This window comes from Neodiprion virginianus, chromosome 5, assembly GCF_021901495.1.
Source record: "Neodiprion virginianus isolate iyNeoVirg1 chromosome 5, iyNeoVirg1.1, whole genome shotgun sequence".
Classification (NCBI taxonomy): Eukaryota; Metazoa; Arthropoda; class Insecta; order Hymenoptera; family Diprionidae; genus Neodiprion; species Neodiprion virginianus.
Window position 1 is genome coordinate 7,433,779 of NC_060881.1, and position 24,760 is coordinate 7,458,538.

The 24,760-nt window shown below is 38.5% G+C and overlaps 3 protein-coding genes across 7 annotated transcripts in view; 2 read left to right on the plus strand and 1 right to left on the minus strand.

The window, feature by feature from the left end:
• The first annotated feature begins 3,901 nt into the window (after positions 1-3,901).
• Positions 3,902-9,958, plus strand: LOC124305434 (PX domain-containing protein kinase-like protein). 3 transcript variants are annotated; one of them, XM_046764887.1, is made up of 10 exons: positions 3,902-4,310; positions 4,632-4,820; positions 4,992-5,088; positions 5,675-6,099; positions 6,333-6,509; positions 6,590-6,801; positions 6,955-7,147; positions 7,264-7,420; positions 7,751-7,795; positions 8,664-8,802. In XM_046764887.1, the coding sequence occupies exons 1-9, from the start codon at positions 4,209-4,211 to the stop codon at positions 7,765-7,767; spliced, it is 1,569 nt and encodes a 522-aa protein (XP_046620843.1). In that variant the 5' UTR covers positions 3,902-4,208; the 3' UTR covers positions 7,768-7,795; positions 8,664-8,802. The 3 variants fall into 3 exon arrangements, with proteins under 3 accessions (XP_046620843.1, XP_046620842.1, XP_046620844.1); XM_046764886.1 differs by lacking the exon at positions 7,751-7,795 and having other exon boundaries at positions 3,903-4,310; positions 8,664-9,958; XM_046764888.1 differs by lacking the exons at positions 3,902-4,310; positions 7,751-7,795 and having other exon boundaries at positions 4,680-4,842; positions 8,664-9,958.
• A 354-nt stretch (positions 9,959-10,312) lies between these two features.
• Positions 10,313-21,198, minus strand: LOC124305437 (tafazzin). 3 transcript variants are annotated; one of them, XM_046764895.1, is made up of 6 exons: positions 14,579-14,633; positions 14,377-14,501; positions 13,917-14,045; positions 13,099-13,342; positions 12,658-12,912; positions 10,313-12,595 (listed from the first exon to the last, which is right to left on the minus strand). In XM_046764895.1, exons 2-6 carry the CDS (start codon positions 14,489-14,491, stop codon positions 12,556-12,558), a joined length of 783 nt encoding a protein of 260 aa, XP_046620851.1. In that variant the 5' UTR covers positions 14,492-14,501; positions 14,579-14,633; the 3' UTR covers positions 10,313-12,555. The 3 variants fall into 3 exon arrangements, with proteins under 3 accessions (XP_046620851.1, XP_046620850.1, XP_046620852.1); XM_046764894.1 differs by lacking the exons at positions 14,377-14,501; positions 14,579-14,633 and adding an exon at positions 21,112-21,198; XM_046764896.1 differs by lacking the exon at positions 13,917-14,045 and having other exon boundaries at positions 14,377-14,630.
• The window catches only part of LOC124305433 (protein prickle-like), a 116,200-nt gene continuing 109,912 nt past the window's right edge, over positions 18,473-24,760 (plus strand). The window contains exons 1-2 of the mRNA XM_046764877.1: positions 18,473-18,887; positions 23,307-23,423. Coding sequence (XP_046620833.1) covers positions 23,311-23,423 — 113 coding nt within the window. The 5' untranslated portion in view covers positions 18,473-18,887; positions 23,307-23,310. The remainder of the gene's footprint in view (positions 18,888-23,306; positions 23,424-24,760) is intronic.

The window sequence follows — 24,760 nt, forward strand, 5'->3', positions numbered from 1 at the left end:
AAAGTGCTGGAATAAATTCTTTCCGGTACCAGTCCGACGTAATTTTGTGAGAGAAATCGGTTTGACGCAGTCCCAATAGGCTGCGATCAACGGATCAAAAGTTACAGCCAAAAACTAGAACCTGTATTTTCGACATTTTTCAGCTGGTGCTTTTTCGCTCGCCATTTCTCTCCTGTTGGTCCCACGCTCTTTTCGTTGCGTTTTCTGAGTTCCTGGGGGTCCAATTGGTCGGCAAAGGGTCATACAAATCAATTCTAAGACGGAAGATTTTTCGGTCAAAAAAAAAGGAAGGTTAACCCCTTTGTATTTTTGGCGAAAATTTTCGCGATTTTGAAAAGTGCTGGAATAAATTCTTTCCGGTACCAGTCCGACGTAATTTTGTGAGAGAAATCGATTTGACGCAGTCCCAATAGGCTGCGATCAACGGATCAAAAGTTACAGCCAAAAAACGAGATCCTGTGTTTTCGACATTCTTCGGCTGGTGCTTTTTCGCTCGCCATTTCTCTCCTGTTGGTCCCACGCTCTTTTCGCTGCGTTTTCTGAGTTCCTAGGGGTCCAATTGGTCGGGAAAGTGTGATACAAATCAATTCTGAGACGGAACATTTTTCGGTCAAAAAAAAAGGAAGGTTAACCCCTTTGTATTTTTGGCGAAAATTTTTGCGATTTTGAAAAGTGCTGGAATAAATTCTTTCTGGCACTAGTCCGACGAAATTTTGCGTGAGAAATCGATTGGGCGCAGTCTCAATAGACTGCGATCAACGGATCAAAAGTTACAGTCAAAAAACCAGAACCTGTGTTTTCGACATTTTTCAGCAGGTGCTTCTTCCTTTTCAATTTCTCTCCTCTTGGTCCCACGCTTTTCTTGCTGCTATTTCTGAGTTACTGAGGGTCTAGTTAGTCAGTTAAGGGTCATTTAAATCGAATCTGAGACCAAAAATGTCCGGCTTTAAAACTGAATACAAAGTAAGGCGAACCCCTTTGCATTCCTGAAAATTTCGCGATTCATTTTTCAGCATGTGCTTTTTCACTCGCCGTTACTTGCCAGTTGGTCCTACGCTCTTTCCGCTGCGTATTCTGAGTTTCTGGTCACCTCAGGTCATACTTTGAGTAGTAATAAATATATTCAGTATGAGAACACAACGAAAATATTGCGTGAGGGTCAATATAATTAATTAATTAAATAATAAGATAATAAATCTGATTATCTCATCCATAGGTTCTGAATTTGTGCTTGCGCGAAAAATGAATTTAAATAATTTATTGTTAACATGACAAGTTTAAAAATTTTCAGAATAAACATAATGACCAACTGTTATTAAATATTATAAAATTCTTGAACTCTCCGAGTACAAACCGTCGTCCTCCTCTTAGACCTTCTCCTCCTTGTTATAAGATTATTTGAAAATCAAAAATTATGCCAAATCAATTTTAAAAATCTTTCACAAACTATGAGTAGTAGAGTGAAAATTTTTATTTATTTATAAATATATATACACATGAGCCGTCATTAGGTTTAAAATTCATTCATTCATCCATTCCACAATTCATTCATTCCAGGTGTATATGCTTTAAAACAGTGTATATGGTTAAAACTGGTGGATATGCTTGAAATTATAAATAATTGTCAATAACCGTCTTTCGTCAAGGCACTATATTTGTTCATTGCACTGTTATTATTGCTCGTTCTATATCGTCTCGTTTTGAATTTGGGCTTGGGTTTTCGAGTGTTTAATTTTTAATTTAATAGGTATGTCCTCGTAGTTTAGATTTACTTTATTATTTTTAATTGGTCGATTTTGGATCGATTACGAGTTCTTTTCAGAGAGGAAAACCTCCGCACCTCCTTCCTCCTGGAGAGACGTAGACCAAGCCTCTTAATTTTCTCCTTAAATTTGCGACCAGGTGCCCCACTCCTTGGGTCTAACCTAATCCGATCGTGCCGTGTACAGTGAGCGGTTATATTTGAATCATTACATTGTCTTTCTCGTCCTTCTCTTCGTCCACCTCCGACCACCGCCAACCACTTCCAGCAACCACCGATAACCACCTCGGGTTATACCTGGAGTAGTGATAAATATTTTCAGTATAAGAACACATCCAAAATATTGTGCAAGGATTAATAAAATTAATTAATTACTCAATTAGCCGTATAACAAATTTAATTAGCCCATTTACAGCTACTGAATTTGTGCTAGCGCGAAAAATGAATTGAAACAATCTGTTGTAAACATGACAAGTTTGAACAATTTCAGATGAAATATAATTACAATTGCTATTAATTATTATAAAATTGTTAAACTCACCGAGCACACATCCTGGTTCTCCTCGTCCACCTTGTTCTCCTCGTCTTCCTGGTCCTCCGAGAGTCGAGATTCACCAGGTAGTGGACCTGGAGCGCAGGAACTACGCAGCACTTGTCCTGGAAGTCAAGTTCCACCAGGTAGTAGACTTTGAGCGCAGAAACTATGGAGCGCTTATTCCTGAAGTCGAGTTCCACCAGGTAGCGGACCTTGAGCGTAGAAATTACGGAGCGCCCATCCCTGAAGTCGAGTTTCTTCAGGTAGTTGACCTTGAGCCCAGAAACTGCGGAGCGCTTGTCCTGGAAATCGAGTTGCACCGGGAAGAGAACCCGGAGCGCAGGATCCAGGAGGTAGAGAACCCGGTACTCGAAATCTGTGGAGCGCGATTCTCATCCGTCCGCTCTATTGCGCGGTTGTTTCTGGACTGAGGAATTCGGCTAGCTGATCAGTATAGATCGATGACGTCAGAAAAAAAAAATTTTGGGTGACGTCACTTTCTGAACATCCGAACATTCGAATACTCAAACTTTAGTTTGGAACTTCAATACTATGACGATTTATGATGTATGATATGATGTATAATGTTTTCAGTTTTTACATTTCAGACAAGAAATACCCACTTTATCTTGCCTGCCGATTGCAAACTGAAGCGGCTAGGCTCTTTGATCGTCAGCCTTTGACCAAAGATATATTCTTCTGTTAACGGGTCAGCAGAAGCTCCGTTCTTTCTCTCCATATCAAAAAAAAAAAAAATCGCCGACAATCACCTCTTCAGGTCTTTCAATCAGAACACTGCGTTAAATACTGTCTCATATACGGAGCATCCATTTCATCCCGACCAAAATTCACGCTTTCGTGATGTATTGCAGTTACTCTAAATTATTTTCCATCCGAACACTTTTCGAAAACAATTTTGCTTCGCTACCCAACGTAGATACTCTACTTGCGACTAGCTAAAACAGCGTTACGATTCTATGCCTACGAAAGTTCAAGATCGAGAGAGTAAATGAAAAGTTGTTGGAATAATTATGAATATTAATGTTATGGAATACATCGAGCGCGTGTCGAATAGAATCCCATTTCGATATGAATCATTCTTCTATTTCTATATTATAGCCGTATTATTGTAGATTATCCAGTTTGTCTCCTGGAAAATGATAAAATCTATAGTATGCATCACGTATTAATCGTAAATGGGTCATATATATTAATATCGTACATGGACCGCATATACGTATATACTTTTTGGTCTCCGCATCATTATTACATCTGATCTATCATTATTCATAATCTATGTATACATTTTCCTCTCGGGTACCTATACTTCAATGAAATCACTGTTTTGCTACGAATTTAGGAAGTAATTTATTTTTATTAATTTTTTGCATCGTCGGCCGGGGCTCACGATTGCGAAGACTGTGTTACTCGGAAGGTGAATGCAGCCAGCATCATGTCGAAATCGGTAACTCTCTGATGTTCTGCAATAAGTTCTCAACTCTACCGTTGGAACATCTCAGGGAGCGCAAGCGCACGACGATTTTCGGTTGTCACACGAAAGCCCATTAAAGCAACTCTCTTTATACTCTTCAGTCCACGCTCATGTCGAACCTGGAGGCGGGACTGTAGGTAGCAATAGCTGGCAGTACTGGCAGTAGCTGTCATACCGTGGGTTTAGTACGTGTGCGTCGCAGTTTGTCATTCACTGGAGATAATTAACAAATAAAGGAGTGTTATCAATTCGAAGATATATCCATAGATCGGAGCAAAGTGATTGAAAGGTGCTAAACAGTGTGAGCCAATGTCGAAATGAGGCAAGAGCTCGGAATGTATGGAGCCGCGCGGTATCTTTGGGACCGTAAATCGCATCACGCCCCCCGCGGGCATCGTATTTTCTTTGATTAATAACCAATGGCTATATTTGAGAGAAAATATACAAATAAAGTGCTCCTGGATGACACCGAGAAGCTCAGCAGCGTTATTGAAAATGCCAGAACCATCGACGGTCACACGGTACGATCAACGGAATAACCAATTTCAATCTACTCTAAACACTGTGGAACACTGATAAAACGTATATTCGCGAGTATACCTACATCGCAATTCTCTATTTTGAGCATGCAAACTGACGTCATTTTTTCTCTATCATACTACTTCGAAACTGTAATTTCCCCTCCACCTCGCCCCCTCATGCCGTTAAAACCAGTCGCCGACGAAGTCCCATACCTAATTAGATTCCTACATAATGAATGATAATCAAAAACGGACCAAGGAAATATTCATGCAACTATCCTGCTTCAGAATTACAGCTTTCATCTGTCTATTTTTTGACAGGAATACGTGATCAGAACGCAGCGCGGCCCACTGCCAGAGAAATCGTGGCGGGTTAGTAGACGATACAATGACTTTGTTCAACTCAACGGGGCGCTGTGCTCGTCGGGTATTTCGCTGCCACTGCCACCAAAACGTATTATTGGTAATATGGAACCAGACTTCATAGCTCAACGGCAACTAGCTCTGCAGGTGTGTCTTCTGATTGATCAAGGTAGTGTTATTCTGGGGCGTCTTAAATATGTCAATGAAATTTACCACTTTATCAAGGGAATAGATGAAAATTTATGATCATTAGAAATGAATGTATAAAACGATAATTCAATCATTGTTATTATTGATTTTTGTGTTCTCTTCTTTCAGAATTATCTTAACACGGTTCTAATGAATCCCATACTGGCATCGTCGCTGCCTATGAAAAAATTTTTGGACCCTGATAATTACACTGCACCTTTACATGGTAGGATTGCAAAAAGATTTTCACTAGATACTTTATTTTCAGGCCTGGTAGCATGTCAGTGTATGCATTCACAGTCTTTGTTTTATTTTAATTGCGCGACATGAGCAAAGGATTCGGTTAATGAGATTATTCCTAATATTCAAATACAGTATTAAATTACTGCAATAAAGAAGTATCTATACTTTATTCCCGCACTTTACTATCCAGAAATTCAATTGATATCAATAACTTGAAAAAAGAATAACATCTGAGAAACTACTATTTTAACAATTTGCTGTACTGTATCCAATTTCTCTTACTATACTGAGAAGGTGAAGAGTAACGTATACAGATGTAATATCAAGAGTAGGACACGGTATCCTATGAAAAGAAAATAACAGACTCTTGTAACTCTTTTGCATTAGAACGAACGTGCGGCAAATCTAACAAGTAAAATTTGAATGATTATTCTCAAAATGGCTGCTACCAGCACTCCTTTTTAGTTTTAGTTCCATGTTTATATTCACAAAGACTGGAAATTAACTCATTCCCCGTTTACTTTATTTTTACGATAATATAGTAAGATTACCATTTTATCTATTTGCAGAGGTCGCGTTGCAGCAGGTGTCATTAGCATTGCGTAGCGATGCGAATTACGAAGTCGGTAAACCAATACCAGACATGGGATGGAGATTGAGAAAACATTATTACACGGTTAAAAATCGTCAGAGTCCAAAGCAGGAGTTATTACTAGCTTGGGTAGAATTCGGCCCTGACAAACATTTGCAGGACAAGGATGTTCATGGGGTTTTCAAGAGTTTAGGATCACTTCGTCATAGCTACATAGAACCAATAGTTCATCAGCACGTAACTGAGAATGGCGCTTTGACTGTTAGAAATTTTTATCCAGATGGAACGTTAAGAGATATTTTATGCCACGCCAAGCCAAAGCAACCATTCATTAAAAAATATGGGAACCCTAAGCAAACAAAATCATTAAACGTGCAAGAAATTTCTGCCTACGCTTTCCAGGTAACTGAGAATCTTGACTCAAAGTATTTCATGAATCAGTTGTCAAGTATAAACTCAAGTGATAGTGCTTTTGAATAGACGTTACACATCATGGATTATCTAAACAGTTTATTGCATATTGGATTTTGTGATCTCACTAACAACAGTGTAAAAAATAATAAATACAAGTGGGCACTGTAATAAGAAATTTTCAGTAACTTTAATGAAAGTCTTATTTTTTATATCCAAATTAGATACTGGATGCATTGGCCTTCTTACACGAGAAGGGGCTGCCATACGGACATCTTCATACCGGGAATGTCATCTTGACACCGTCAGGGGCAAAACTACTGGATATAGAAAATGGGCTGCTGGGTTTACCTGCATTTTACAGACCATATGTTGTTCAGAGACGAAAATTATATGCTACGGTATAGAGTATATCTTTACCCAGCGATTGTGAGTGTACAAATTTTGTGTCTTCACCAACTTTTTCACTGATATATTTCAGGTTCAAGTAGACGTTTATTCATTTGGCCACGTTGTTTATGAAATGGCATTTGGACGGCCTTTGCTCGAGGCCACGTGCTCGGAGTTTTCTCACAGCGATCCAAACTTGAAAAATCTCTTAGAATTGATCCTGTCTCCTGAAGCATTGAAGCAAGACTTGCCGACTGTGGCACAGCTACTGGATCATCCATTTTTCCAACAATCGAAATGCAGGTCTGTTTGATTTTACATGAAAGAAAGTGTCAAGCATGAAGTGAAGTGACTAACATGAATCGCTGAAAATATAATTATTTAAAGCTGGGTTCGGTCAGAGACATAACGTTTTTAAGCCTGTTATAATAGTCGACAAATATGTTCTGTCTGCAGGGGTCTCAATACTTTGGAAAAGCCACATTTTAAGCTCAGCAGCCATTTGAAGGATGCGTTAATGGGTGCGATCAGTAAAGCCGAGTTACGTTTAAGAGACGAGCAAAAGGTTGCCCGACATCAGAAGAGATTAGTAAAAGTTCAGGAAATGATGAGTTCTGAGGAAGAGATGAAGAAACGTAAACAGAAATTGGTAAATCAAGGAGTTTAACTTATTGTACACTTAATATTAAATAGAAACTGTATTGATTGGAGCTGATTAATTGGATAAGCTAATTGTTCGATAATGCAAATTCTATTTCTCTCCAGAAAAAGGAGCAAAAATTAGCACAAGAACAACGGTCAACGAGTCAATTGGGTACAAACGGTACAAAACAAATGAATGGAAAGAGTCCTGAGCGATCCGATAGCCCAACTAGTACATCAACTGCAACTAGTGCTGGAACGTTGACACCTCCATCACACAGTGAGTTATCTCTTTATTCCTTATTCTTACCTAGAATATATAGTCGATTAGCAAAATGGTAATTTCAAATCTGTTATTAATTTTAACGCTATTTGTCATTACTCTCGGATGTAATGGAGTAAAAGCCCAACGAAATTATATACAATTGAATATAGAATATTGCGGCTACACGCCGCATGCAGCCATACCATTGGTTAGGGTAAATTAATCATTTTGATCATTGATGAAAACATTAATATATTCTTGCGATAGTTTAAAGATAGATAAGTATTAACGGTCACTACTCTAGTACATAATGCCGAATTTCTTCATTTCTCATCTTTCGAACAGCTGGACACAAAAGTTGATGGCACGCTCTGCGTACATTATTATCACGTAGGTCATAATCTTAACTGATTATTTATTCAGACTTCATATCTTGCATGCTTATTCTGCATTGTTATACGTATCCTTTATCATCAAGTATATTACAATTTGTTTTTCATATCATCACAGGGATATTTTTTGAGGTCACCGATACAGCTTAAAAAACTACCGTCACACAAAGTTAAACTTTTTAATTTCTTCCGCAGCGCGAATTTTTCTATATTTATGAATAGAATCAATAATATAATTATAATTTTAGACACAATGGGATATGTTTTGTGTCATAGATTCCCTTAGCCCACAGCTCTATTTACATAATTTTCAATAATTCTGTGCAACCAGAACTTTGATTGCCTTTAAGCTCCGTGTATACACTTTATTCATTTAAGATCTATACCGGTGGCGTGAGTCTTCCCAATTCCTGGTATTGTTATTGATTGCAATCCTTGTGGCAAATTTGGTTTTCATAAAATTCCAATAGTGCAATGAAAACTGCAAAAAGTTTGTATTCTCTTAGCCTTAGCAGCTAGTTGAAAAAGCAGTGTAATACACTTTTAGCTGTAATTAGATTTTAAATGAATGAATTTTGTAATAAGTAGGAAGTGAAACATTAGTGACATCCCCTTAGCTAGTCTGAAAGCCGAATTATACAGTTTTAGCTGTAATTCGATTTCAAATGAATGAATTTTGTACAAAGTAGAAAATGAATTACTGGTGATATCGCGGCATGCTTCGAGGGTTGAAAACCAGCGATGAAAATTGTTTTGCCTTATAATAAATTGCGATCGGTAGCACAAGTGTATGGATATTAATGCCTTTTGGTAAAACATTTTAAATGGATTTTCAAATGAAAAATGTAATAATCATGTACTGAAAGGTTCGGTGGATGTCCACAATGGGAACACAAAAGGAAAAATTGCTATCGCTCCACTACCGCCGCCGATGCCAACTGCATCGCCTGTTACAGATGACTCAGGGGAGCGCTCAGCCTTACTAGGCAGCATCTGCACTTTCAATAAAGCAAATCTGCGCAAGGTATCTAATGGTAATTTGTAAAGTTACTCAAGTTAGTATTCCAGAATACAATGTTTATAATTGGATGATGTATTGGACTTAATTATTCAGCAGTGAAACAGCTTCAGATGTTTGTATCGATATACGTAACAAATAATATAGACGTGATTGTTCTACGAGGAAGTTGTATACCAATCGCGCTTAAAAATCGTACCTTTTCTTTTACCAAGTTGATGCTCGCTTCATAAGGTTCTGACAAGTGAGAATGTATATTTTACTATGATTATGATTATTATTATTTTAAACCAAGTTGCATCATTCCAAAGCAAGTATCTGAGCTGCTCTTTTCGGTTCAAGATGCTTCGGAGAACAAATCGTGTTATATAAAAAAAAAAACAAGAGCATGGCTATATTTATCAGTGACTAATGTTATATTTACATCAAATTTGTCTGTTTATTTTAATTTTTTTATTATAATCGAAATGAGGGCAGCGAGTACTAATCAGTTGACAGGTGTTCAACAATAGCACTTTGAGACAAAGTAATATGAAAGCTTCAATCAGTTATGACGTACTATAGTTTCCCCTAAATTATCTCTTTCGATTATAAGAATGTCAGTGGTATTAAAGTCACAAAAAAAAAAAACATGCAAATTTATTGCTAATCAGCGTTATTGAATTCAAGAAAATTATTTGTAAATGTATATATTTGAGACTATCTTTAACAGTTTTAGGAAAGCAAAATATCATATCTTGTCTTTTACTATAATATATTTACCTACTTATGTACTGTCCAGTTACCTGGGATCGAGCTGTAACTAGATCTGAATGATGTTAGAAAGTCATCAGCTCCTTTCACAATTTAGAACCTAGAAAAAATTTACAATTAGAGACTCTTGACCAATATTTCAATGCTAATAGAAGAAATGAAAAATAAACTAAATAAGATCGAAATACATAGAGTACAGTATTGATTCGGTTTTTGTGACCATCAGGATTTTTGTAAATATACGTTACTGAGTACCATTATTATGTATGGTGTGAAATATAGTTACTAGTTAGTTACATGAAATTATTCTCCTTCTGTGTAATACATGTATGTCTGATAAAACAAATATTTCTACTTCGGAAAGACTACAAGCAGCACAAATTCTCTCTTTTTGAGAATACTTTTATTCATTATACCTCTATTTGTTACAGCATGTATCCGGAAACAAATAGGCAAATAAATTCATACAAATACATGCGGAATAATAATTATGTGGAATCAATGCACAAGAGACAAATGTTATCCATGTATTGATTATTACTATTACTATTATAGAAATGTTGGAAAATATCAAATAATTATCAATCGTGGTATCCGTTGTTTCTCTCTTTATTTCGTATCACTCACTGTTTGATTGTTATTTGAGCCCGGAAACTTGTCTTTGACAGGCCACCGATTCTCTTGACAAAATTTTTTTTTTTTTTTTACTTTTTATACAATACAGTTAATTTTTTTTTTACATGGCACCATGTTAAATATAATGCATTCTCAGATGCGGCTTCACCCAGGTACATAATGTGACAGTTTCTGATATACATGTTTCAAACCAGAACTGTCAGTAATAGTGATGTTACAGAAAAAATTCTAGTATATCTATATTCAATTAAGGTTCGTTTGAATCTGAAAACTGGTTTATTTAAAAATGTTGTTGACGTGATATTGATATTTGTATAATAATTGGTGATCCTTTACTTTATTTACGGATATTTGTTATTTAGTTTGTTATAAAATGGGGCACTCTGATTATCCGGAATTTATTTATTCGATATTGTTATTATTATTATTATTGTATGTTGATAGTTATCTTTGTTTCATCTATTCAAAGTCTATTTTTTACCCTGTATGGCATAATATGCATTTTAAAGAACAAAATTCAACCACTTATGAGGAGTGTGCATATTTTTTTCACCTTCGTATGTATGAATAGTAGGTACCTATATGTACTAAAAATGTATGCTATTGAAATGAATATCAACTTTAGAGTTTAAAAAAAAAAAAATATACATATAAACACTCACTCAGTCAGCTTTTTGCACCAGCTATCGATAGAATTGTAGTTTGAACTTTGTTAGCATAGCTGTAAGACAGCGTTGTCAAAAAATGAATTAACTATTACAGTTTTTTATTTTTTATTATTCACCGTTGCGATGCATAGGTATTCCAATTTTGAATCATTTAAAAAGTTATAGTACACGCTGAATATAATATAAAAATAAATCATGTGATAGTGCATATGCAAACTAATGCCAAACGCGAATACTTCCAAGTTATTTCAGATGTTGCATGGTGTACATTCGAATTTCTCAGTGGACTTGTGGTCCAACGACACATGTATGCGACCTGTATGTTTAGCCAAAAACACCCAACATCTCTATTTGTAACCTCGTGTAACAGTGTCTATTTCTAAATTGTGGTAACAATCTATGTGCTGTATAATTTGTCTGTGAATATTTAACAAATGTATAATATAATAACAATCAATTCCTACAGAGCTCTATTTAATCGTAAATTATTCTTACAGTCACAAATATCATCACCTTCCAATTTTAGTTTATTAATGACTACAGAGCGTTTAAATTCAGTTTTAAACGAATCTTTCTTGAGTAGTCAACGTTCAAATAGACCGATAGATTGAAATGAAAGATCGAACCCCGCTTTTCAAATTCATTTTTCTGTGTTTATTAACTATATAACAATGTTGCTAAGAACTAATAACAATACTGGTCATTGTAACCGGTATAGATTAAAATTGATGTAGCTTATTTTCCGGTCACCTCAATTCAATAATTGAATCACCTACAACCTGAAAAGTACTAAATATCTGCATATTTGTATGTTTAGCAAGGATACTACCATTATTTATTATTATTGTGATTATTAGCATTATTATTATGTTTTTTAAACAATAGATTAGAGAGGACGTTTAATATACTAAAAATTAATGTACGGTGGCTGACCTTTTTACAATAAATATTAGAAGGTATTAGCTTACACATTTTTCGAACTAATCGTATAATCTTTCATACTATTAAAATCACAAGTGTTAATATATGTATATATATATATACTGTACAGTATTTATGGAGAATAGGGAACGAGTAGATTTGATATTTATAGATAAATACCTGATCTTATTATTATATATTAACGGATCATATAAACTTGGGAACACACTCGTTGTTCACTTGCACGATTTCCAAGCAATTATTGTAGTTTCATTAGTATTCTACTAGGTATTCATTACTTTGTTTTTACGACAAACGGTCATTCATTCTCTAGGTATAAAGAACCGATACCTAAATTCAGTCAGAAACAAGACCCGAGGGATTTGATCCTGGATTTGCAGTATTCTGTACATCAACAACCAAAAAGTATGAAAATTTCATTCCTTATGTTCTAATGATGAATATGCAAAATTCTTGTCGCATTTTGAAAGTAGACACCTACCATCCAATCGCTAAAGTTTCTCTAACATTATATACTGTTATTTTAAGGCTGACTTTACAGAAGCTTTCGTAAACGATATTTCCAAAACCTAGTTTTGCATTATTATTATATTATTGGCTGGAGTTGTTGTATTCGTATAAAAATTTATTTTTATTCTTCATGGTTGAATCACTGTTATATCTCCTTTCATTCATACTATTGACACCGTTTTTGGCGAATTGTGGCTAGATAGAATGACGGCGAGAACCGCCTGACATCGGTCAAGACTGCAGGTGAAGTTTCTCCGTAACCGATCGCAATCTAAGGGATTAAAATAATTTGGATGATACGTGGTTGATAAATAAAGAGAAGAGAATCCTCACCTTAAAAGTTCCTCTTGAATACGATCAGTAATCGCTTTCCTAGCATCAATTTCATTTGCTTTGGCTGACCTCAGTTCTTTCAACATTTCGCTGAAATCTATGGGGTCCCCGTAATTCATTGTTACTTTTTTATGAGTTTTTATCATGTACGGAGGTTCATTAGGTAAAACGTCATCCATCCCCAAATGGTAGATAGGAATTACTAACGGGGTCACCGGAGATTCTAGTATAAGTCTTCCTACACCCCATTTCAACCTGCATGCATCAAACAAGATTATCAATACTGTTGCGTAATTAAAATTTAGCTAAAATAAAGTATTAAACAATACAAGCAGGCAACTGAAACCAGATTTTTTTTCTCATAGCTTTTTTCACAGGCTCAATAACGAAGTAGCAGAATTAGAACTAACTTAGGAGATAAATATATTGAATATTTAAAACCTCGTATTTTCTTTGAGCATGTTTACTTTGCCCTCCGGAAATACGTGAACCCATTCACCGCTGGATAATTTTTCAATGCAAAAGTTCATGCTCTCTTGATAAACTCCTTCCCCTCTGAGAACAGGCACGCATTTTCCTAACATAAAGAAGTAGGAGTGCCAAACATTGGTGAAGCATATATCGTGCGCAGCTAGGGACCATCTTATCACACGCCTGTTTATCAAGTGGCGAAGATCCAGGGTAGCTGAAAAAGAAGTCACCATTCACGATACATACTTCACCCATTTTTATCTCTCGTGAATTTTGATGGAAATAACTGGCATCTTTGTAAAGTGATACAAAAGGTTGATGTTATTGGTTGCGAGATCGTGATAATTGAAATGACTTTAATAATGATAAAGTTAACATTTGATATTGCTGAGTCATAGATTATTCATGATACAGAAAATGACTAATACAACTTTGGCTTGCGTAGTTAACGTGGCAATTATGCAGATATGAGCGCACACATATACACACACCCAGGGTTGGCAAATCATTTTTTAACTTTTTGGCACGCTTTTTGGAAAATATTCAAATTGATTATTTATCACTATACCGTCTTGCACGCTGTGGCTTCATTCAAGTTAGGATCTTCACAACTAATATTTAAATTTTCCCAAGGTATTACCGAGACTATGTTTGTTATTCCAAATAATTGTCATTACGTTAAAATACATGCCGAGTTACGAAAAGTAGCAAGTCACTCGATTTTCACACTTCTTTTTCACAAAAGTTGCTCCCTACCAGTTTCACGCGCGTAATTCGGGTGGCCTTACCCCAAATTCCAGGATCGTCGAAGCAGCTGTGATGGTTTGATATGGTGATGAGAGGGACGTTCCGAGGTCGACAATCCAAGGCCCTCGTTATGATATGCTTGTTGTATATTTTAGTTTTGTTCAACCATTCTGGAATTAATATTAATGGAATGAAAAAAAATGATGAAGCTTTCAGAATCGAAGACGAGAAACAACAATGGGTGGAAATCAGACTGGTTTAAATACAATCTGAAATTGAGGGTCACAGGTTAAAGACAAAATTCAAATGATAATGAGGTGACATGTTTACATTGACAATGTATCGTGTTGATTTCCTTGAACGGAAGCAGATAAGTGGATTGACATGTTAGTGGCGGAATTTCAAGGTCTCGACAGTTAGATTCGTGTCGCCTTTAATACGAGCCGTATAACCATGGTTTGACAAACTAGTGAAAAATAATTGTAAAAATAGTGTGTTAACCTAGAATGAACTTAGAGAATATCCCCACTGCTGCGAACGTAATCGAACTTGCGAACTTCCAAAATTTTGTCGGATTTCGAAGCTTTGGTATTATCCATTTGATGTCGTAAACCATTTCGCCCGCACTCGCAAAGAAACACAGATTTTAATATCGCGAGTGTTAAATATCCATTAAATACGATTATATTCCACAGTTAAATACCTGCCCGCGAAATATCGTCTGCTCTTTTACCACTGCGCGGACGCCATGTTTGATTAAAAGGGGGGTCACGTGACGTGACGCGCGATTCTTACGAAATGCTTTTAGTTTGCTCCCGCTAATTAGCGATATTTTAAATTGAATAACAGACTCTGTTGTGTTGTTTAAAATTCCTGCGATAATATTCATGAGTAAAAAGACAAACGTTTCACCTTGGTAGTATATTTACTATATTTTGCTTCACAAGCGATCGAAAAAGTTAAACAAAATACCTCACGCTGCACGGAAATGATTAATACCTCATTACGTAATTTAAAGTCGAGTGCTCGTTTCAGTCTCGAGCTGGTTGCCTGTATTTACAGAGTATTTAAATATTTTATTACATTATAGACAGAGGCACGCAAACGTTCAAGCCGGAACTTCTACGTTTTCCAGTAGTTTTATCACACGCAAGCCGCCACCGGATACAATATATAAATATATAATATATATATATTTACTGTATGCTTCACATATTACATAATGTTCAAGAATCTTCCTTTTTTTTCTTCGTGCGTTCTGGAATAATTTTCTAAAGGGCATGAAATGATTCGATACAATACATCGATTTTACTTTGTGATATTTCTTTTCGATTCTATTACATTTTGACGCGTCGAGCGTTTGAAAAATTGTGTAGAAAAAATGGCATTTTAAGTACCAAGGTTCTGGAAACAATAACGATAACGATAACGTTAAGATCATCAAGTTGCTATTAACTTTTTTAGAGGCACATTAAATCTACCAAACAGATTTTGATGAAATTTGGTGTCATCTGAATTTTTCACACTAGATTTGTGAAAAAAAAAAAAACGATTTACTTATGTTTAATAAGTATCCTGCAGATTCCAGAAATCAAAAGTACAACTCTTATTGCTTTATTTGGAGAAAAGATGAGAAAAGCAGCATGAAACGAATTGGCACTGTCTGAGTGCTTCCACTTTTTCTGCTTTCATACGCATCGAAACTTCTCCATGAGATATGAGGAACTATCATTTATAATATACGAGCAGTTTGTCGCTGGGTTGGTAAACAGGTCTTATATCGCTTTAGCAGCCTTCCGGTATTTAGTGATTACACTTTGCCTAATGAATACATAATGAAGTATCTCGTCTCAATCTTTATCACTGAATATTCATTGCTAATTCAACGGGTTTCAGCATTTTTAAACCTTATACATATACGCTAATTGTCACCAGTTCTATACCTAAAACTAATTCATATTCCAAGCTTTGAAATACCGAACGTTATATCGTCATGAATACACATAACTAAATACAGCAAAACGTAGAATGGAATAAGAACAATTGGAATAATAGTTATACTATTTTGCAAATGGTAAGCAACAATCGCAATGAAACCGACCGTCTTATTGATATTACAGCGGTTATGATAAACAATATTTACAATTAGTCAAATTTGAAGCTGTACGAATCAATAACTAAGTATATGAAAATCGTCACAAACATAATAACAGTATAAATAGATACTCCAATGTACTTGTAAAATACGGTTACAATTAGTTCCAGCATTCTCGAAAACCGAATATCAAGTACGATGAATCCCTAATGATTATAATAATCTGAAAAATGCATCAGTCGAACAAATTTGAGCCTTGAAGAATCTTTCTTTGCAGGAAAAACCGTCAAGTGTTTTAAACGGTTTCCTTTCGACCGACCACCATACTGTACACCTTTTCCCATTCATCATACACTGAGAAAAATTTCATTTGTTACAGTAACTAGAAAAATTGAGTTAAACAGGTATCGTTAAAAAAAAGTGTTTGAATATTGTTGGAATTACGAAAAACGAGGTACGCGTAACGATTTTCCGCTATCATCGATCATTTTTTGGTTATTGCAACGCAAAGTCAGTTCCTTCGGTTTACTCTACTTTTTTAGTTAAACAAGGCTTTAACGTCAATTTATCGTTGCACGAGCATTAAATTTTCGCAACAGTTGCAAGAAAATATAGCAACAGCGATCGTAATGAGAAAGAATAGTAACGGATATAAAAGTGATTTTCATTTTCTACCTAGGACTGTATTTTTCATTTGTGGTAGAAAATGAAAATAGTCAAGGACTGAGCGGTAACCGGAACTGAAAACTTCTCTCAGTGTAGTCAACATTTGCTCTCAAGAACCGAGTATACACGCATATGATAACGCGTGTTACATATACGTATAGAACGTAGAATAAGAAAAAGTCCTGGTTATTGGTACCAATTAATCTCTGATTGAACGATGATCGCTAGGAGAGTAGAGGTGATACACGCTTCGCGATATCTGAAAGTCTAATTAGCGAATCGCAGACCGGCTAATAGGATGCAGCGTTATTGACCCTTCGTTGATCCTCGCAAAGAGATATTGTGTACACGGACTTGAGGATACATCCCCCGCCTCTTTATACAATGCACGTGTAGGATGCTCCCTAGGGCACAAGGACGTGTATATACATGTATGTAAAGTATAATATAACGCATATCCGTACGAACATGAAGTATGGTGTTCTCATTCGTTCGCGCGCCCGGTTCTCGTCTTCTTACTTACACATACGTATCCGTTATACACAGGTATAAGGTACCCTGCAAGTCGGTCCGTTCGTAAAACGAGAAACGGGGCCCGGAGGAAAATCGAGATAAAAGATGGGGCCCTACTGGGGCCCGAGTGGCAGGTGGAGGGAGATCGTGCCGGAGCTGGGCCTGATCTCGAGAGGCAGTGACTTCGAGTCCGGCTTCGGGCCCCTATCCCCCGCTCGAACGTATTTGGGCCTTGAATGGTTTAAGCCACCTGTAAACAGGGCGAAAACCAGCCCGTAAAAACGCATCGAGATCGCGACGATAATTTGGTGAGAAGGTGCGTTTACGGTTCGGTTTGAAACGGCGGGAGAAAACGTGTTTGAAAAGTGAAAAGCCGCCCAGCCCGGTTCTTACAAATAAGTGTTCAAGTTTACACACCGCGTTCGCTTTACACACGGTGGAATGTAGATTAAGTCGTGGATGGAGGATTCGCTCTTCGTATAACCATGGATCGTGAGAATATCACAGTTCGTAGACACGCAATGCGGCGATTTTGTTTCTATTCACGTCAAGTGCGACCGGATGTGATGTACGCGAGTTGTGAAAAGTGATAATGAAAATCGACGCAAAGCGGTGCTTGCGCTTTTGAGGAAAATGATGAAAATTATGGATTACTTCGTTGGAGGAAGTGTCTTAATTCCAAGGGACTGATCATAATGTAAGTGGAATAAGAAGAGCGCAAGAATAAAGTGCAAGCAACAAAAATGTTTACTCGTCTTAAGGGGCCAGTGATAATAAAACGTCCCGGATCATCCATCGCACACGTGTAAGAGGGAGGAGAATGGCGACGGAAATAATTTTGTGACGATAAAATTAGGGTTCGGAATTGAAAATCGGTAGCTGTACAACCCGTGCACACGAGGCATTTAACGAGGTCCTTAAACAGCGTACAACGTCCTCGGTTAATTCGAGACTGCTCCGAGACTAAACCGCCAATTATTTTTATCCCCCGTAGACTATTAACATCCGTCCGCAGATCGAAACTGGCAGTTTATATGGTTCTAACCGACTCATCGTCCTGCGGTTTACCTGGTTGAAAATTTCTTTACAAACCCTAAACTGCCCACCACGCATTCAACTTCGACCAATGGCTAAATTAACCCTTTTTCGGCGCCGTAAGCAACGATATTAACTGTTAACTTTTTATCCACGCGAATAATTTCGCTCTATAACGAATTTCAGATATCTGTTTCGTCGGTTTTAAAATATATGCACACCATAATTAGAAGCTTTGTGTGCAAATATTTCTTTAGTTCATAAAACGTATATATACCACAGTTTTATTGGGAATCAAACTTTGTTTGAATTTTTCACCCCAGGGAAAAATTGAAATTTTCCTTGTCTCTTATATACATATTTTCTAATACTCAACGGTCTTGTCGCGTAATCAATTTCCTCCAAATGTTTAACGGCGGTCGTAAGAAAAACAGAGCCTGTAGAATATCGGTAAAATTATGCCCTGAAAAAAATATCGTCCGCAGATATTCAGCGGAAGAGGTTCCCGGGGATCCGGGACCTTGCAAAGTGCTCGCGAGTGACTTTGAGATTTTTAAGTGGCGGTGTTGCAAAGTGTGTGGTTTTCTTCAGACGAACGTTTTAATGGCTGGATCGCTGCGGCTCTGCTCCTGAGAATCAAAGTATATATACACGGTGAAAGTCATCGGAGTGCATCTCGAGGGAGCAATAAGGCAGGGACAGGTATTAAGTATATATATAATATAATATAATGCACACGTGTACGTTGTATTTCACGGATTACACGACCAACGAATATTACAACACTGATTGCGTGGCGGGAGATTTCGAAAATCGATATCTATAAAGTCAAGTTGGTTAGAATCGATCAGAAGCAAGGCGCAATTGCGTATGAATAATATTCCCAACGCTTCCCAGTCACGATTACACGTGTTATGATTTCGTTCATATGAATTAGTTTCGTTTTACGACGTCTATATACCCAAGTATAATCGTAACCCTAGATCGGAATCTGATATTCGTTTCAAAAGTACCTGCATTACGTTTAATTCCAACGGCTCCGACCATCTGCCGATGATTGTTCCTCGGTAATAAACAATAAAATTTACTCATCTGCGTACCTCAAGCACCGGATGTGGTCGTTATTTCCCACCTGCATAATGCATCTCTGGGTTATTGTTATATTGAATTAAATTTACGCACGGCCAACTAAAATATTTTCAATTATCACAGTATCACATTATTTCTCGCCGCCTTTGATGATTTAAACTCAACGGCCTGGGCGACTCTATTCTACGGGGGCAGGTCTCAATAAAAACGCATCAGGTATAATAATACGGCGGTATATAAAACGTATATAACCCCGCGGTCTCTCGGCCGAACCGCGACGTTTCAAATACCACAAATTCAATCTTGCCGATAATCCGGCGGTTCCTCCTCCCGGTGATTTTATTATTTGATAGCTACGCTAACGTGAACATTGTTCTTTATTTTATCCGGCTGAACACGCAACTCGCGGAACATTCCTGCGTCTTCGAGACCAGCTGTGATTGGCCGCGACACTTGTGACGTCATATTTCGCATGTAGCGCCATCTTGTTTCCAATTTCAGACCCAGTTTAACCTCTTTATTCCGGGGATTTTGGGGCTAGGTGAGTTTAGTCAACTGATTCGGAGCCGGATATATAGTGGGTGAGAAAAAGTTTCGGACAAAGACAAAAGCGCGGGATCATTTCGCGGTTTAATTGTTGCAAAAACACGAGCCTTTCAGGAAAGGTTAAGAAATTGTGGCAGTTTAAAGTGTTCCTCGAAGTAATTATAAAGCCTTTTTTGTGTCATTAGCGCATGCACAAGCTGCTGCAATAGCGTGCTTCGTCCTCTAGCGGTATCTTAATGACCGAGATATGAGGGTTGACTTTACGCTGCCAACCGGGCTCAAATTACCAATTATAACATTCCCCACCCACTTTTAAGAAAATTTTACAACTCGGTGAACTTTGACTTTTTAAAGTGTCGTATTAAATATGTATATATTATAATATATTTTCATACCTTCGAGAACAAAACCGCAGACTTACGATCAGATATATAATTAGGCGCGTTACACGAGTGACGTGAAACGAATTGAACTAAATTGGAAGTCAAGAATGAATCAGTTCTTCGTTGTCGCTTGTGGGGCATTTTTCGGATCTAGGTGTTACACTTTGTCGTTAAATTGTAATTATTGTCAGCTGGGGAACGACGAGCACCGGCTGCCTGTAGCAGCGGGGGTTCCCGGTCCACGAGGCTTTGAATTGGCGGGCAACGCGACGCGGGGATTCCCTGCAGGTACCTCAAAAAGTGATTGGTAACTCTATCTTGCGTCGAACGATTCTCCTGCGCAAGTCGGAATAATGACATCGAGTTGTGCCCGTCCGAAAACACGCCGATCGACTCTAATTCTCAATCTGAAATGCCTTTGTGTATACAAATGTACAGTAAAATGTATAAATTCCTTGAACTTTTGTCTAACTTGTTTTCACTCCGAAACAAAATACGACTTCGATTCTGTACGAATTACGTGACAATGCATGGAATTTTCCTACTTCACCATCACCGACAGTCATTTTCACATAGTTTGAAGTAAAATTGAACTCGGTTTTTATTTCAGACTGAAAACAAGTTAGCCGGAAGCTTAAGGCTTTTACGTATTTCATCGTACATAGATATAGGTTTAAATTATTTCACGATTTGAAACTTGTGATCGTTACACTAGTAAGAAAAATTGTCTGTACAGTATCTATATAAGAACTTTGTCAACTTGACGAGGGTATCTGTTTCGTACGTCTGCCCATATCAGACAAATACTTGTAACACTTCCACAAGGAATTTCCATGAAATATCGGAACAATGGTGTACATAAGGCTCGTAGGTGAGGTGTTATTAAAAGGTTTGTCACACCGTGTTACCTTTATTGGTAGCAGGTAACCGGAGAAAAATGATGTGCCCACGCGGAGAGTGTGCGAGAGCTCCACTCATGGAGCTGGTGAAACGTGGCCATGGTGTGGAGTAGAGGCGCGTATATGATACGGGTATGGGCATGGCAGGCACCTTACATATACACGAAGAAGCAGCTAGCGCGCAGACCCTCGGCTAGGAAGCACAAGAAGCTATGTGACTTGCTCCTTGGAAGGAGCGGTAGCCCGACTATCCGGTCACCCGAACGTCTTCCTCGAGAATGTCGGTTCGTGGACGATGACGCGGCCTCCAGGCGTGCTCAGCATGGAAAATGACCTCGCGATGTTTCGACTCGGCACCTCGGAGAGACGCCAAGTTTTCCAAGGTGACATCGAGTGCCCTGAAAGCTAAGAAGCGGCGTCGCGATCTCTGAGAAAACCGATTCCGAGCTCACGCGGAACATGCACGCATCCTTGCTGCAAGCTCGGAGGAAACTTTGCTCGGTCTCGAGGCGCGAGGAATAGGGAATAAGGCCCGGACTGTAGTCATTACTGCTCGTTAATCTTCCCGCGCAAACCTTAATAAGCACCCTTGGGTGTCTGACCGGCTCATTTTTCAATTCCTGTTACCGAAAGGCGCCAAGGCAGTTGGCTCTCGCCTCTGTTCCGAGGAGGTTGAGAACCACATTCGAACTGGTCTCGAGACTCCCTCGCACGGGGAGGAGTCCGTGAGACTGCAGCCTCGGACCGAGTAAGTATGTTAGACGTACCTACGTGTATAACTGCATTATCCACTCGTCTACCTGCCTGTATAACCCGCTCTCATCGCCCGGACGGGGGAACCACCCGTTGTAATTTCACATCTCGGATTTGGGGTAAGCGCAAATCACAGGGTAGACCGTCCACCGGCGACCTCGAGTGCCCGAAACTGCAACCACGGAATTTCTTGACTGGAAATGATAATGAGGGAAGTTCGAAGGGGGCAATAAGACTGAATTAAAAATTTCTTCATTATTTTAATAACAGTCCCAAGGTCCTCGGTCTCCGTTTTCGAAAGCGGATAGAACATGGTCGGACCGTGATGAAAATTTATTTCTTGTACACAGATCGATGCCAAAGAGTAGCTTTAATATCTAAGGACGATGAAAACAATTCTTTTCAAAAAGATGAAATTTTTACAGGATAATGAGGGATCCAATCTTATTGTTTAAAATCATACCAACAAGCTTTGAGTTCATTTCACCGTTTACCCTGATGTTTGAATATAATTTCGTTGTTTTCTGGTCCCTTATTCAGTTTTATAACACAATGTTGGATATATTCGCTGCTGCAGAGCCTGCAGTTTCGGAGACGATGCGTAAATCATCTGCCTTAATTAATTTATTACCGTGTTCTTTGTACACGTATACCACCTTAAGCATCGCGTGACGCGGATTCCGCGGCTATAGTCGCTGATTCGCGGAGATCTTATTACCGCCTGGATTATTTAATGGTCATGTGCGTGCAGCGAATAGGCCGCAGCATCTTCTTTTCAAGGTAATTTTCGCGTGAGGGGAAAAAAAAAAAAAAATTTCAAAATTTAAATTTCATCAAACGAGTGCGATTCACGTCCACGTTAATCGTGACCGATGAACACGTTGTATGATAAATCGCGCAAGGTACGTCGGGATATTTTTATTTATTTTTTTTTCCGAAGCGAAGGCAAGATGTCGGAGAAATATCGCCGGTGCTGTGCAGCAATCATAGAACATCTGGGCGGTAATTCGTGGCGTAGGAGGTAATGGCTTAATGGTGATTGAATGATCATAATAGTTATGCAACAAATTGAGTGAGTAAAGCATGGCCTGGCGTTTACGGTCGAGTATTAAAGGTACATGCTGTACGGCGCAGCTTGATACATGCCGTGCAACATACAAGAACCATTGGAAACACCGTGGCATAGTGTACGCCTATAATACGTGCCGGGGTTATGATAGTGAAGCGAAGCGCAAAAAGTGTGCGTATGAAGTTGTCTCTACTTATATAGAGAATCGCCGCTTGATTGTCGGGTGGGTTTTATAATTTATCGACACCCGGCGATATTAAAAGTCGCGGAGTAATTAAGGCCTTCGGGTATAAAACATCGCCTCGCATGCATGTGTATTTATGTACTTGTATCCATGAGCGTCACCCTAATCGGAAAATTTTCTCTTTTTTCAATTTTTCAGGATCATGCTTTCGCCCGCCGCTGTGCAGGGTGCGTCATCTAATGTCAACTTTCAAGGCGCACCCTGCATACACTGCAGGGAGCTGTGCCCAGCAGGCTATGTACCGCATTTTTGGAGGTGAGTGTAGTACGAAGAGAATTTGAAAAAAGATTGTTAAGACCCGAGAAAACGACAACAAGATTTAGGTGACGAGGAAGATGGGGAGGAAGTCGGATAAAAGGAAGTGGTAACATTGACTTGGAGGGGAAAAAAAAAATCGGCAGGATGATGCGTGGCTCGGTAATTAAACTTTGTCTGTAATTATGATCGTTAATTAGCTATGGAAGTGGCACGTACGTGTCGGGAAATCGAAGGTGAAAGGGAGAGATAAAAATATCGAATCGGAAAGATTATTTATCCTCACGGCGACGCACCCATCTGACAAAACGCGTTTAACACGCGCCACGGGACACGCGTTACCAACAACACGTACCACCGTGCCCATGGCATGCACCCCATCCATATCCAACTTACCGATCGCGAACGTGCAGCCGCTGTCCATAAAACGACCGATACATTTTGCGGTGGCCTCGAGTACAACCGTAGAGAAATAGGATCCTGGCTGAACCGCATTATAAACGTTCTTGTTGCGGTTCTTGTTGTTTTAGTTGTTGTTGTACTCAGTGAACGTGAGGATAAACATTTTTCTCCAAATCCTTCCTCGTGGATTCATCAAATATGTGTAATACACTTCGAGAAGTTGTAATACGTGCGTAAATTTTTAGTGAAATATTTTCAGAGGTCAAGTAATCTTGAAGCCCGGTTCATGGTATTCCCTCTCTTTTAAGTTTCTTCGAAACGACATACGATCTTTGGAATTCCGACGAGACCTTTACGATCCGGTGTGTTACAAAAGTTACCGAGTGGCCTAACCCCGGGATCAAAGCTTACTTTAAGTGCAATTCCATCGGAGCCGTGTAGTCCTTGAGTTGGAAGGCATCACTCACCGCTTCTCCGGATGATGTGAACTGGTTCCGAATGAGTTCAGCAGAGCGGTGGAAAAGGTTTCGTAGAAGCTGGCAGAGCAGGGCAGGCTTAATCTTTGATCGAGAGAAAGAGGACCAGACGTGCGGACCTCTCGTGTCCTGGTTTCTCTTATTTTCCGATCACTGCCATGGCACATCACAGAGGGAGGATGATACATGCGACGGTCGATATAAATTGACTCGGGCAGAAGACGGAAGCGGTTTGTCGGCTGGTCCTCGAGTCGTTTGTATGGTATAATATATGATACACGTTCAGCATGGGAAGACAGGGAGCGAGGAGGATCAGCTCTCTGAAGGATGAGACAGCTGATTTTTTAATTACAGTTAATGGTTTGTTAACAGCTGATCACTCTGCGCTAATTAGCGATGATTTCGATAGCGCTCTTACCGTATACTTGACGCCATCCGGTTCTGAAACAGAGCGTCACC